The 15027-nt window shown below is 34.5% G+C and overlaps 1 protein-coding gene across 1 annotated transcript in view; it reads left to right on the top strand.

Moving 5' to 3' along the window:
• Nucleotides 1–15027, top strand: part of ROBO1 (roundabout guidance receptor 1) — a 390378-nt gene that overhangs the window by 238071 nt on the left and 137280 nt on the right. The window contains exon 3 of the mRNA XM_022579460.3: nt 13999–14156. Coding sequence (XP_022435168.1) covers nt 13999–14156 — 158 coding nt within the window. The remainder of the gene's footprint in view (nt 1–13998; nt 14157–15027) is intronic.

Below are 15027 nucleotides of genomic sequence, written 5' to 3'. Positions count from 1 at the left end.
ATGTTAATAGTTTGATTAGTAAAGACAATAAAGTTACTAATTCTTAAAATGTTATACTTTCCATCAGAAATGTTAAACCTAGCTGATTTTTCCTTATATGAAATGTTGGTCATGACCTTTACTTTTTTTGAAGTTAAAGAAGAAATTGGTATGCATAACTCAAGTAAAGAGTTTTCTCTCTAGTTCTGCCCTTGAGAACACAAAAGAAAAAATTAATTTAATTTAGCATATCATTTGTTTGGTGACATTGGAACATTTAATGATATATATCACAGATTATTATATGTTCACATAAACTTCTCTTTTTAAACAGTGAATTTGAAAATGTTTAACCAAATAAAATAGCAAGTAAAAATATTATTGAGAGTAGGAACAATGTGATTTTTTTAAGTTTATTTATTTTTTTATTAATTTTTATTGGAGTATAGTTGCATTACAATGTTGTGTTAGTTTCTTGCTGTACAGCAAAGTGAATCAGTCATATGTATACATATATCCACTCTTTTTTAGATTTCCTTCCCATTTAACAATGTGTTTTAAATTTCATTATTTTCCTGCCTTTTGGTATTTAGGTCAAAGGGCTATTTGATGTTTGCCATGCTTTTTTTGTTTTTTTTTTAACATTTTTATTGGAGTATAATTGCTTTACAATGGTGTGTTAGTTTCTGCTTTATAACAAAGTAAATCAGCTATACATATACATATATCCCCATATCTCTTCCCTCTTGCGTCTCCCTCCCTCCCACCCTCCCTATCCCACCCCTCTAGGTGGTCATAAAGCACCGAGCTGCCATGCTTTTTTTAAACTAGTAAATAATCCTTTACTTGACTTAGCTTTTTGCTCATGAAGACCTTGTGATTCCTCTATGATGTCTGCAAGTTCTGAACTTCATCTCTATTAAATTATAGGTCACTGTCAGTTAAAAATAATCATGTATTTAAAGTGGACCCTTTATATACTAGCCTAAGATATCTGTTAAGAGTCAAGAAAGCATATTTAGAGCTACAAAAATTTATAATTTATCAGGATAAGGTACTCTTGCATCATTGTTGATAAAGAAAATATTCCTGTTTTGAAAATAAATGTGAACTTCAGCTATGTAGATTTTTAATGAAATTGAGGTCTTTGAGACTGAATATACACGATTAAGGATAGGAACACCAAATTAACTTAGCATTAAGTTCACTTTAAAAATCTTGATTTTACAGTGTGAAAAAATGTTGATTTTTGTCCATAAAAATTTATAATATTGAGTTTAGGCATCAAAGTTTTATGAGTATTTAATATTATTATGTCAGCAATTGTGCCTTGTTTTGTCAATTGAATTATTATAAATTTCAACTTAGAAGGTTATACACTATTAATAATCAGTTTTTGTATATCCTTCCAGTAGTTGATAAAGGATACATGATTAAAATTGATAGCTAAAGTTGTCATTCTTTGTTTAGTTTTTATTGTAACTCTTAGTTAAAGAAGTGCTGATGATTGAGAGAGAACTTGTATTACATATATGTCAGGGAGCCTAGCAAATATTTAGAAAACAGAAAAAGTTTTATGATCATCAGAGATTTTATTGACTAGCTATAAACTACTTGGTTAAAAAAATACTGACAACTTTTAGCACTTAGAAAATAAAAAAAGATTTTAAAATAGAAAAGCAGAAGTTAGAGCTGCTCCTTGTGGGAAAAAAAAACCTTATACATTTGTTTAATTTACAAGAAATGTTGTTGTTCCAACTGGGGTCTGTTAAAGAAGAAAAGTAATCCCAAGCTTGCCAGCATTGCAGAGAAACTGAGAGATTTCTTTGTATTTATTTGAGCTCCTTAAAAGTAGCTAATGGTTTTGTAGTTCTTTAAGTTGGTTGTAGGGTATTTTAAAGAACTGGTCAGCTAACCTGGTCCCAAGAGCCATTTGTTCCTCATTATAAGCAGAGGTCTTAAAATCTCCAGAGAAGCATTTGGCCCTCTTCACCCATTGAGACTAGGTTTTTGCTTATTTGATTCCCATTTTGACTACTGATCATTTAAAACTGTACCTTGATCTATTGGGTCATAGATAATTTACTCAACCCAGTGAACATAATAATTACGTTTGGTTTGGATTGTTTAACTTCAAATTCTACAATTAAGCATATAAACCATGTTAGCATCAGCTTAGGTTTATGAAATTTAACCAAATTTTGTTCAAGGAAGATAATTCATGTGTATTCATGAGGTTCTGTACATGCTTTAGGTTGTGGCTCCCATTGTAATAGAGATGAGTTGCTAACTTCTTTAATGCTGGTGACTAGATTAGTGGGTGTGAGGGCTTAGCCATTTTAGAGCAAGTGGTCTTCAAACCAAAATACCTGTACATTTCAAAGGTGTATGGGGTATGGTTGTTTTACATTTTCCAGATTCTCACTCTCCCTATATATATCATTTCTAAAACTGAGGTACCTGAAAATGTCCTTGCTTGTGGATTCCCCTTAGGTTTTTATATTGATAGAGCAATAATTATTTTTATTGCATTGTTTTATCACGTTCAGTATTTGTTTCTTTTGCATCTGATACTTCCTTAGGAGGCACACATTTTATATTATGTAAAACGCTGAGGGTTATTGGTAAAGATAACAATGGTTAATAAGAATTACAAAATTATTTGCTTTTCTACCAGTTTAATCCCTAGTACCTCAAGGCAAGGCTTGTTAGCATGACTCCAGCTATCAGCAAAAAGAGGTCTTAAACTTTGTCTGCCAAAGAGTTGAGGGCTGAGTGAACTCTCCCAAGGGCTGTGTAGTTTGTTAGGAAAAGGCAGCTCACACAGCTACACAATTGCATGTTTGTTATATTCCTTGGAGATTGAAAGCTCTGTTAGGTACTTGGCATTATTATTCTGAAGCCCCGGACAGCCCAGTGATAGGGGAAGATACGAGGTATTAACAGATCTGAAACTTATTATGTTGGGGAATAGTAACAGTGATTTAGGGCAGATTGTCACCAATTAAAGACTCCTTTGTTTAGTCGCTATGTCTGTGTGTGTGTGTGTGTGTGTGTGTGTGTGTGTGTGTTTGTGTGTGCTATTTAGACTTAGTTTTTTCCTGTCACTTAAATATTCCTTTCATTGGGGGTTAGGGGGAGATGTTTATAATGGGCAATATTAATTATGCTGCACTAAGATACATTAGGGAGAATAGTTTGGTTGGGTTTTTTTTCGGTTTTGTTTTTGTTTTTAAATCCAATAGCTATTTTCTCGGGCTCTTCCCGATTACTGGAGAGGTTTTAACGAGATCATTTTAAACTGTGAGGATTTTTCTTCCTTGAGACTGTTGCCATTAGACCCCCATAAAATCTGAAAACTGCTTTTAGGCCTTCTTCTGTTTAGCTGCTGGCATGGAGCTTGAGAAGGTAAAGAAATACCTGGGGCTTTGTTTTTGTTTTTTAACAACCACCTTTGTTTCCCAGTAAATATTTTAATTAGAAAATATTCTGGTCTTAGGCACTTCAAAAAATGCCTATGAAAACAAAGTATGAAAAATAGTTGTTTCAAGATCAGTCCTACTGTGTACAGTCACTCATTTGTACAACCTTGAACCAATTATTTAGTGCCTGACTTCAGGTCCTCATTTGTACAACCTTGAATCCTTTTACTTAGCGCCTGACTTCAGGTTCTCATCTGTACAACCTTGAATCCTTTTATTTAGCGCCTGACTTCAGGTCCTCATCTGTACAACCTTGAATCCTTTTATTTAGCGCCTGACTGCAGGTCCTCATCTGTACAACCTTGAATCCTTTTACTTAGCGCCTGACTTCAGGTCCTCATCTGTACAACCTTGAATCCTTTTATTTAGCGCCTGACTTCAGGTCCTCATCTGTACAACCTTGAATCCTTTTATTTAGCGCCTGACTTCAGGTCCTCATCTGTACAACCTTGAATCCTTTTATTTAGCGCCTGACTGCAGGTCCTCATCTGTACAACCTTGAATCCTTTTATTTAGCGCCTGACTTCAGGTCCTCATCTGTACAACCTTGAATCCTTTTAGCGCCCGACTGCAGGTCGTCGTTTGTACAACCTTGAATCCTTTTATTTAGCGCCTGACTTCAGGTCCTCATTTGTACAACCTTGAATCCATTTATTTAGCGCCTGACTTCAGGTCCTCATTTGTACAACCTTGAATCCTTTTATTTAGCGCCTGACTTCAGGTCCTCATTTGTACAACCTTGAATCCTTTTAGCGCCTGACTTCAGGTCCTCATTTGCACAACCTTGAATCCTTTTATTTAGCGCCTGACTTCAGGTCCTCATTTGTACAACCTTGAATCCTTTTATTTAGCGCCTGACTTCAGGTCCTCATTTGTACAACCTTGAATCCTTTTATTTAGCGCCTGACTGCAGGTCCTCGTCTGTACAACCTTGAATCTTTTTATTTAGTGCCTGACTTCAGGTCCTCGTTTGTACAACTTGAATCTTTTTATTTAGCGCCTGACTTCAGGTCCTCGTTTGTACAACCTTGAATTTTTTTATTTAGTGCCTGACTTCAGGTCCTCATTGGTACAACCTTGAATCCTTTTAGCGCCTGACTTCAGGTCCTCATTGGTACAATCTTGAATCCTTTTAGCGCCTGACTTCAGGTCCTCATTTGTACAACCTTGAATCGTTTTATTTAGCACCTGACTTCAGGTCCTCATTTGCAATTGGGGGTGGCGGTGGAAGTGGGGGAGGTTGCACTTAGATTGTATAAGTTTATGGTTTTAGAAGCTGTAGTAATACAGGCCTATTTTACGCATTATTTTAGAGGCAAGGAATGACGACTCCACATTTCAGTTCGAAATGACAGTGAAAGCTGGATGCATTTTGAAATGGCACAGAAGTGGAGTTCTCTTATAAACTGCCAAGGAGACAAACTCAGGTCTGAATATCTATCTCCTAAAAAGCCACTAGGGTTTAGTGCTAAAAATGTAGGCTCTGGTACCCCACTGCATCCAGGTCCAAACCTGAATCCAGGGTTATCACTTAACTAGCTACATACAATATAGCTATAGGAGCTGGGGAAATTTATGTACCCTCCCATATGTCAGTTTACTGCTAGACCTGAATTCCCCTGCAGGGCAGCCCCAGTTGGAGGAGTCAACATTATCCCCTTGATCTATTTTGCATGTTAAACCTTTGTCTAAAGTTTCAGTTGAACAAGGCGTTCTGTGACAAAAGAGAAAAAAAGAAAGAAAGAAAGAAAAAACCCAAATAAGTGCCTTGAAAGCATAGATCAACTATGTCTTGTTTATCTTATTAGCCACCACCTCCTAGTACAATAGTACTTTTATTGAATGAATGAACAAATGAGTGAATCACAAATAAATCCTCAATAGTTTCATGATGCAGCATTTTCCCAGGGAATTTTACTATGCTTTAGAGATTTTGGAAACTTCTGACAAATGTGAATTTTCTGACTATTCTAATTATGTAATAACATTTATTATGCTATTGATTCTCTTATACATAAATAGTAAATTAAGCTTAATTGATGGCAGTCCAGAAAAATGCCCTAATGTTTTGAGTTGTCTTATTCTCTGAACAAAATGACTAAGTGAGTTTTTATTAATTTGCTGCAACGTGTGGATATCAAAACAATAATTCAGTTATTAGTAATCATATATATATCATATACATCACACATATACAGACAGGTATAATCACATATTTGTATATATACCTATATAATCAAAATCAGTTAGTTTTGTGTCAGATTTTCAGTCAGTTAAAAATGATATGCATCCAACTAAATTAAACTTTGTCATCCTAATAGTTATAATATAATTAATCAAGAGATACGAGTGAGCAGTTGAGATTTGGAGTGTAGTAGCATAAAGGTCTAAACAGGTAAATATGAGTCCTGTGTTAAATACTAAGGGGCAGAATTTGAAACCATAGCATTTTTAATCAATAAAACAATTTTCATATTATTCTTCTCCTCCCAAATTATCAACTTTTACATATGTACACATAATTTCATAATATGGGTTTCTTATTTTTCTATTCTCCTCATGGGAGGATTTGTCTGTATATTATCTCTCTGTCCTCTTATCCCTTAAAAATGGCATGTTCAGTTCTTCAAATCAGAAACCTGGGGTATCACTGTTGACATCTTTCTCTCTTTCAGCTTCAACCCCTCAAGAAGTTGTTTAGATTTTTACCCCCAGTGTATAGCTCTCCTTTCCCTTTTGTACCAAATCCAGTGTCATTATAATAGTATAAAAATAATCATCATTCTTCCCCTTAGTTACTACAATAGCCTTCTAATTGGTCTCTCCACTTCAGTTCTTATTTCCCTCTTCGTTTCATTCACAAAGCCACTAAAATGAATATTTAAATAGGATAATTCCAGCTCTGCTTAAAAACCACAGAAGTGGCTTCTCATGGGAATTAAAATAAAAGCTGACCCTTTATCATGACCGCTGTGCGCAGCAGATCTGGCCTCTCCTTCCCCTGACAATCTCATGGTGCACCAGTGTCAACCTGTCCCACTAACCAGAGTCTGAGTCTCTTAAAGTTTTTTTCTTCAACCTGGATTATTTCCTATGCGTGCAATACACTTCCATAGGATAAGTTCTATTCATTTTTCAGGATTTAGTTGAACTGTTATTTAAATTATGTCCTTCATTAGTTTCTCACACAGCAATCCTATCCTTTCCTTCATGTCATGTATCACGATTGTAGCTGTGTATCTATGCATGTGTTTATTTGACTATTATCTGTCTCCTCCCCATACCTTGCACACCATAAACGTAGGACTTGAGCTGATGTTAGCGCTATTTCAGATATAATACCCAGCATTCAGAAGGTGTATTGTAAATATTTATGTTCTGAATGCCTACTATGTCTTGGGCATTATTCTAGGCACTGGATACATAGTGACAAAAACAAACTTCTCGTTCTCATGGAGCTGACATTTGAATACAAAAAGCCAGACAACTAATAGATAAGTATATTCCTTTGATCAAGGAATATATATATATATATATATATATATATATACACACACACACACATATATATATATTTCTATTTAGCAGGGCGCTAAATAGAAAGTTGGATTTTACAAAAGAAAGAACACGTCTCTCTTGCCCTAATCAGGGTCCCATACCTCAGATAGTCTCATTCTATCTGTGTTTTTTTAACCCTGCCAGGCTACTCCTGAATATGACTTTTGCTCTGGCACTTAGAAACCCTCATCAATGGCATTCTTTGTCCTCCTTTCCATTTGTACTGGCAGCTGAGAAATTTGGCAATTCCTCACATAGTGACTAATAGTAATACTTCTTTGCAGATGTAATGCACATATAAATGGCAAGTCCTGTACAAATACTAAATAATTAGTCTTCGTAATAACCCTAGCAAGATGGAGTGTAAAATTTTCTGTTCTGTATGGAAATAACTGAGCCATTGTGAATATACCTATTAAAATCATAGCATAGTGGTGGGATACATGGGGTGATTCTAAAACCCCTGACTTCTGTTTTTTGACTCCTAAATAAACGTTAGCTACAAATAATACTTTATCAAATGGTGTTTTACAAAAGCTGCATTCTTCATTAATAAATCCACTTAATTTATAGTTGAAAGTGTATACAAATCAAACATCTAGTAAGCTACTGACATCTTTAAGTGAAAACGTATGATTTTAGCAACCTGACTAACTTTGGGAGTTCATTTTTTATGATCTACCAGATTGCAAGTCTGCTGAATATTAACTATTTAAATGTTGATCCTTATTGAGGTACGCCTTTCTCTGGAATGCATCATAGGTTTTAACGTAAATCTAGCATGCCAAACTTCACCCCTTTGTCTTGATGACTTGGTGCCAGTGTAATACACTCTAGGGTACATCTTGTAGCACACATGATTCCTGAAGTGAAATAATGAAACCAGGAAACATTGACAGCAGAGAGCTGTGAGGGCTTTTCCTAGGAAGTGTCATTATGCTGTCCATGTTTCTGCAAAATGGGAATGTGGTTTAAGCTTGGACCCAACCTGGAGGTAATTCTAATCACTAAAAGAGCAAGGATGGCTTTCCCCCATTGCTGCCGCCCAGCAGAACACAGAGGCATGCAACTGTGTTTAAGCCTGTTCCTCCATCATATGTTGTTTAAAACAAAACCCAATAAATAGCTATTAATTACTTTCATTTTGGTAATAACTTATCTTTCTATTTGCAAGGCTTTGTATTCAGTGCTAGTTAAGATTGAGTGATGTTTGACATCCATCCATACTATATCACTTTTTCAGAATGTATAATTTTTTTTAAAAAAAGTACTGCTTTCCTAGGGTAGAGCATAGGAGGTTTGTGAATCTTGAAAAGCTGCAGTAGTTGAGAAAATAAGTGCTTTTACTAGCATACTTTCTTCCAGGATCTTAACCAAAGTATAATTTAAGGTTTCAAAATAAAGTTGCATGCTACAAAAAACACAAGTGGAAGATGACATAATTATTGAAGAGCATTCATAGATCTTTTCAGTGTCAAATTTTAAAAAGTAAATATGTACGCTTTAGGAAATGATCATGACTAAATCATAACTTTATACAGAATTGATGTGTGCATGCATCACTTTAAATATCAAATACCTTAAGAATATGATGCTATAAAATAGATAATACTTCATGAAAGATTATTTTATACATTATCATTTTAGTTTTTTTTTTTAATGGGTTAAAATATCTTTCTGGACATTCATCCCTTTGGTTGGAATGCTTTTAAACATTTGGAATTATGATTTTATTTTAAGAAATGTTAAGGAGTTTTGAAAAACATTTTACGCCAGATAACACTTTGCTCTTCTGGGTAACGCTGTGAGCTTAAAAAGTAAGAATGAAAATAGTTACGCCTTTATGATATGCTTCCTTGGCTGGCTCCTAAAGCATATATCTTAATACAAAATAACCTGCAATAAACCCTATTGTATTACCATTTCCTGACAAGGTGAAGATTAATGTTGTTTCTTGACCTACCTCTCCACTGATGTAAACTGTGCTGCAAGGGAAATACAAATGTTATAGCACGGGTGCCAAGCACCCAAGTATGTGCTCAGTACAGATGTGTTAAATGAAAGAATAATAGTTATTTTAAAACGAAATACAGCTTACTTATGTTAAGTAGACGTTTAGATAACGAACTAAAAGTATCAAAGAAGTGAGTAATACAATCTCTGCTAGTTAAAGACAATAGAAGTGATTAGTGATTTTGAAAGCAGTTGAAGTGGTACATTGTAACCAAGGCAGGCTGTCTCTGAGCATCCTTAAAGCTGTTGCCTTTGGGAATACACTTCCACATTTATTTTCTCCTCAAATATGTCCCATTTTTAAGGGTTTCATTCATTTTTTTCCCTTCCCCTGTCAACTGCTTACTACTATTTGCTGCGAGGTTTCATTGATAAAAGATAAATTCCCAGGACTGCATATTCTCTTCCTCTGTTTTTCCCAAGATCCCCATTAAAATTCAAATTTAAATGCCCATATTTAATTAAGATGCTTTTTATTGTGCAGCTTTTTCAGTCATTTTGTTGTTGAAATAGAAGAATCATCATAAAAGCACGACATAGGTAATCTGAATGATGATTTCTAATTCTCAGTATGCCACTGAAAATCTTCAGTGGCCTCTTCCAAACGTGGAAAAATCTGAGAAGATACAAGAATACACAATATATTCAAAGGTAGCCATTTGAGTGTCAAGAGGGAGATTTCTCACTCAACTTCGGTTCTACTGGAAAAAGGCTGAAGTATTAATTATATCATAATAGCCATACATTTAGAATTGTGCATACAATGTTAAGATCAGATGGGTGGGCAAGTTGATGGAAAAGTGTCCTTGGTGGACTCTGCGCCTGTCTTTACAAATTCCACATTCGTAAAATGAAACTAATAAAGTCACTTTTGCATAGCCTTGTTTTGAGGATTAAATGAGTGGATCCTTGGCATGGTTCCTTACATAGCAAATGTTCAATGATCGTCAGCCATTGCTAACATTATTATTATATTGCTAACAATATCATTATTCTTATTTATGTGATGAGCTCCTCTCCTCCTGAGGAGCCTTAGGTTATTAATTTCTAAAAGAAGAAGTTTGGGTCCCACACCTCCTAGGCCCCTGACTACACCAAGATTCTGTGATTCATGAAGCCAGAGTATTATAGTTCACATATGTTCACCACATGATTAGGGAACAAAATTAATTTTGGGAGCATTTGAGCCTCACCAAAATGGGGCAGTCCTGAGACTGCAGTGCGTTGATGTACAATCACTGGTGAGTCAAACCTTCTGCAGTAAGGGAGTGGATTTGTTGGAAATACAAAAGATTAGGAAAATTGCTTTTTACGGTAAAATGGTGACATGGTAAAACAATTTTAAAAAGAGCATTGCCTTGGAAATCAGGATACTGATGTTTTCTTCTGGTCTGTTCCTGACAAATAACACAGGCTAGTGACAAAGCTGGGACTCAGTTGCCTCTATTTGTGGGATGGATTAGATGTTGTCAAAGACTCCTGCCCTTTCTATAATTTTATGTTTCATTCAGTTCTAAAATTTCCCACAATGCTTTTAAAGAGTGTGTTACAAATATTAAAATCTCCATAATATTTGAAAGTTTCCATTTAACGTATTTTTTCACTTTGTCCCTTGTCTTTTCAATGTTACCCAAATAGGTTGCAAAGTCAGCACTGAATTTTAGAATCCTTTTCTGAAAGCAAATTTACTTATTCTGAGAACTGTATTAAAATTGATGTATGGTTTTTCAGAAAGACAAATGATTATATGTTTTGTTTTAAAGGATAAACTTTAGTTGGCCATTTTTTTTAGACCAAAAACTTCCAGGAGATTCAGATTCAATGAAGCTTATGGTTTTTTTCTAATTGAGCAGAATGAAAAAAAGTGAAAAGCAGTTGAGCCAGATTACATGCACCAACCTGTAAACATAAAACAATTACATAAATATGGAAGAAATATGATATTAGGATGAACTGTGGTTTAACAACCTTTTTAGGTGGTGTCTACTTGGATACATTATATATGTTATCAAATTAATATCAAATCTTTTCAAAAGTTAGTTCCATATTTTAGAATTTCATACTATTCAAATCAAGAAACATTTGCGAATATACACTTTGATTAGTAGACATGTTACAGAAGAAAAGGAGAGATTTTCTTTTAAAGGATCTGTGTTTCAGATTATTTATGGATACCATTGTTTTTTTCTGCAAGATGCTGCCAGTCATTTGAATTCAATTTTTATTTTAATTTCTTAAATATACATATGAATTTAAAAAATTGGATAGTTTAACCAGAAGTTCATATCATTTTATAATGTGACACATACTATTTTTTCCCCAAAAGGAAATGTTCAAGGCAAGTAAGAAAAAAAGTTGCTTTTATAGAAGAGAGAAAAAAATCTTAAATTCATAACTTTATGCAAGGTTGCCTGTCGCCATAAGCAATGCTAGAGTTCTGTGTTTCACAGCTGCAAAAATAATTACATGAGCATTATCTAAGCAGCAATCTTTAATGGATTACATTTTGTTAGCTTTTCATTATATACTGTAAAAACCCAAATAACATAGTAAATGGAAAAGAAAAAAAAAACCTTGATTTATCTGACTTAGACCTTTGATATTTTTGAAAGACATTTTATTCTTCATTGGTTTATTTGAGATATCTCAATTTGTAAATAAGATATAGTGTTACCAAGTTGGTTTTAAGCTCACCAAACAGAACAGTGGTGCAAATTATTTATTTTAATTTGAAAAGTATTTCACTTCTGCATGTTTCGAGGGTGTTAAAAATTTTCAGAGGTGTTATCTTAGATTAATAATGTGATCTAGCAAAAGCACATACTGTTTGTTAAGGTCAGTTCATTTGCTTTTTCTATAAACCTTACATTTTATTTGTGGTGTATTCTTAATACCTAATAGTAGTGTAAATTCATAAATAGTGGAAGTCTTCGTACTCTGTTCTTTTATAATGTGCTAACAGTAGCTGCAGTTTTCAGTTCAGCAAGGCTTATCTTTGTGTCTGTGTATTTTATTAGTAAATAGTGTGTCTATGGAGTTAGACTTACAACAGTGTGGTGTGATCATATCTCCTTTGCTTTTTCCTTTTACTGTTCTTTCCAAAAATGAGGACAGACATCTCCTGTTTGAAGCGGTATTTTCCAAGTGTTAATACTGTCATATTGTGCCCAAGTTGTTGTAATATGTAGATTAAAAAGCGGTTTTGTTGAGTGGATATTAAGGCTTACTCAGATGTATGCACACACTTAGCTGGCATAGAGGAAGGAAAAGTAGAGAATTGTAAGAGAAAAGTATAGTATTTTGTAAGTCTCTAAGCTTATTTGGGGTTTTGAAACCAAAATTTAAGGGTGACTTTTGAAATCGTAAGTTTTTTTTTCATTGTAGTACTTCATCCATGACATATTTTTAAATGCCATTGAAATGGAAACACATTCATTCCAGTACAAAATTGTAGTATCAAATATTTAATTCAATAGATTTTTAAAGATAAATATTTATCACTTCAAATCTGTGCACTTAACATACCAATGAGCATATTAAGTATCAAATTAGATTACTAAAATTGTTCACCTTTTATTACACACTGGGGGAAAATGGGGTGGGAGAAAGGTAACTAACATTTTTAGATTTTGTATTGAAGTGTGTATTTCCATTCCTGCTTTGTAAATATGGAAACAGAGGTATTAAGTAATGTGTTCGAGATTACCTACCTCGTAAACAACAGAGCTGTGATTTAAGGCTAATTGATGCCAAATAATTCATGATTTCTTGGTGTTAACAAAATACTGAAGACAATTATACTGTATTAACTATTTTCGAAATACATGTTTGATTTATTTTCTACATTTTATTCCAATAATCGCAAAGTGAATAATACTGGTTCACAGTATGTTAGTATTATATTAGTATCCAGTTAGGATTATAGTAATGAATTGTTTCCTCCTCTAAAAAATTATGTTTAATAATATAAATGGGGTTAATAATATCTCTTATTCTGAGCAGGTTTGAAATTTAAATGAAGTAATGTGTACTCCTCACCAAATCCACAAAAACTAAAAAGTACAGAACATACAAAGTGACATGGTTGGTAGCAATGCTGTCATCATCACTGGTGCCTTTTAACACTGTCCCTCACTCAGTGATAATGGAAAAACAGACAGTGTTTTGAATTTAGTCACTTTGCAAATATGTCTAAAGTTTTTGTAATGGACATATTTAAATTATAGTGACTATATACTGTTATACACTAGTTTGAAATATCTTTAAAATATCTCAGTCAAATGCATGCTTGGAAGTATATATATATATATTTTTTTAATTTTTTAATTTTTAAATTTTTTTTTGTGGTACGCGGGCCTCTCACTGTTGTGGCCTCTCCCGTTGCGGAGTACAGGCTCCAGACGCGCAGGCCCAGCGGCTATGGCTTACGGGCCCAGCCGCTCCGCGGCATGTGGGATCTTTCTGGACCAGGGCACGAACCCGCGTCCCCTGCATCGGCAGGCGGACTCTCAACCACTGAGCCACCAGGGAAGCCCTACTTTTACTTTTAATATTTTTGCTTGTATGCATGTGTAATCCATTTAATAACAGAAAGCATCATCCCAACGTGTCATGTAAGTAAAAGGAGGGTTTGGTTATATTCATTAGCACATGGATGAGAAACTGTAGGCAGTAGACAGAGAAGTGCAAGTTAGAGATAAGCCAAATGCTAACTGTGAGGGCACTAGGCAGCAAAAAACACTTGCCCACTGGCCTGTGAAGAATATCAAATTATCCCTGTCGTGTGCTTAAGGCCAGATATCATTATTAAACTGCATATGTCTGTAAGTAGATATAGATTTTCCAAGATGTACTGAGATAGCTGTTAGTAGTCGTTTACTATAATAAATGTCTCCTTCACTGAAGTTCAGAGATAAGGACTGTATATTTCACCGTTGAGTGTAATGATTTAATCTTGTGCCTGCAGTACTACGGGATGACTTCAGACAAAACCCTTCCGATGTCATGGTGGCTGTGGGAGAGCCTGCAGTGATGGAATGCCAGCCTCCACGAGGCCATCCGGAGCCCACCATTTCGTGGAGGAAAGATGGCTCTCCGCTGGATGATAAAGATGAAAGAATAACTGTGAGTATTTAAGCCAGCGGTGGGGGACATTTAGAAATCCAACTGTGTATATCTTCACGAAAGAAAAAGAGAAAAAAGTAGGTGCTTTCAAATACAGGATTGCGTTAACTCCCATTTTCAATTCTTCTTTTAAAATAAATATATTTCAGTTCTCCTTGTGTTGACATAAAAATAAGTGAGGAAAATGCATGTTGTTTAGTTTGCTATTCAGTAAAAGAAGACTTTAATTTCTATGTCAATGTCTTAGAGTTAACACTTTTGTGTATGACATAATTATTTGCATCACTCAGGGCATATCACATTTCTAGATGGTATAGTAAAAAATTATAAATAGAATTCAGAAATATAGTATATTTCCAGAAGACTTCTTAAATCCCTTCAGAATTTTTATCTCTTTCTCCTTTTTAAATTGATTTTCTGTTCTGTAGAGTTTGATATCGTTTCTGAAAAATCAAATCTCATTCTGAATGATGGTTAATGATGGATTGATCTCATTCCAGAATAAAATAGTGTGACTAGATTACTGGATTTCAAATTTCTGCTGTGATGTGAGTAGAGAAGTATGCTGTCTGTAGTAAGTAATGATGCGTTTTCTTCTGACAGCAGCGATTCTATGAGGCTTCTTTGCTTTTTCTATCTTGTAAGGCATTAACTAAAGTACCTAAGTAAACCAACTCTCATTGATTCTCTGATTGTACAACATTCCCCTTTTCTGTTTTCTTTGTTCTGCACATACTGTCTATCTATTGTGAATTTATGAGCCAAGATTTAATGTTTCCCAGGAGAATGTGTGTGTAAGGCTAAGGTCACTGCTAAAGTTGTAGAAGAACAAAATTATAACACAGACCACATAATCCTAATAAATGCTTGC

This window comes from Delphinapterus leucas, chromosome 4, assembly GCF_059928025.1.
Source record: "Delphinapterus leucas isolate spDelLeu-1000000601 "Yukka" chromosome 4, BTC_Dleu_Yukka2, whole genome shotgun sequence".
NCBI classification, from domain to species: domain Eukaryota; kingdom Metazoa; phylum Chordata; class Mammalia; order Artiodactyla; family Monodontidae; genus Delphinapterus; species Delphinapterus leucas.
The sequence above is the reverse complement of the archived record's forward strand: the minus strand, read 5'-3'. Positions and strand labels throughout refer to the sequence as shown.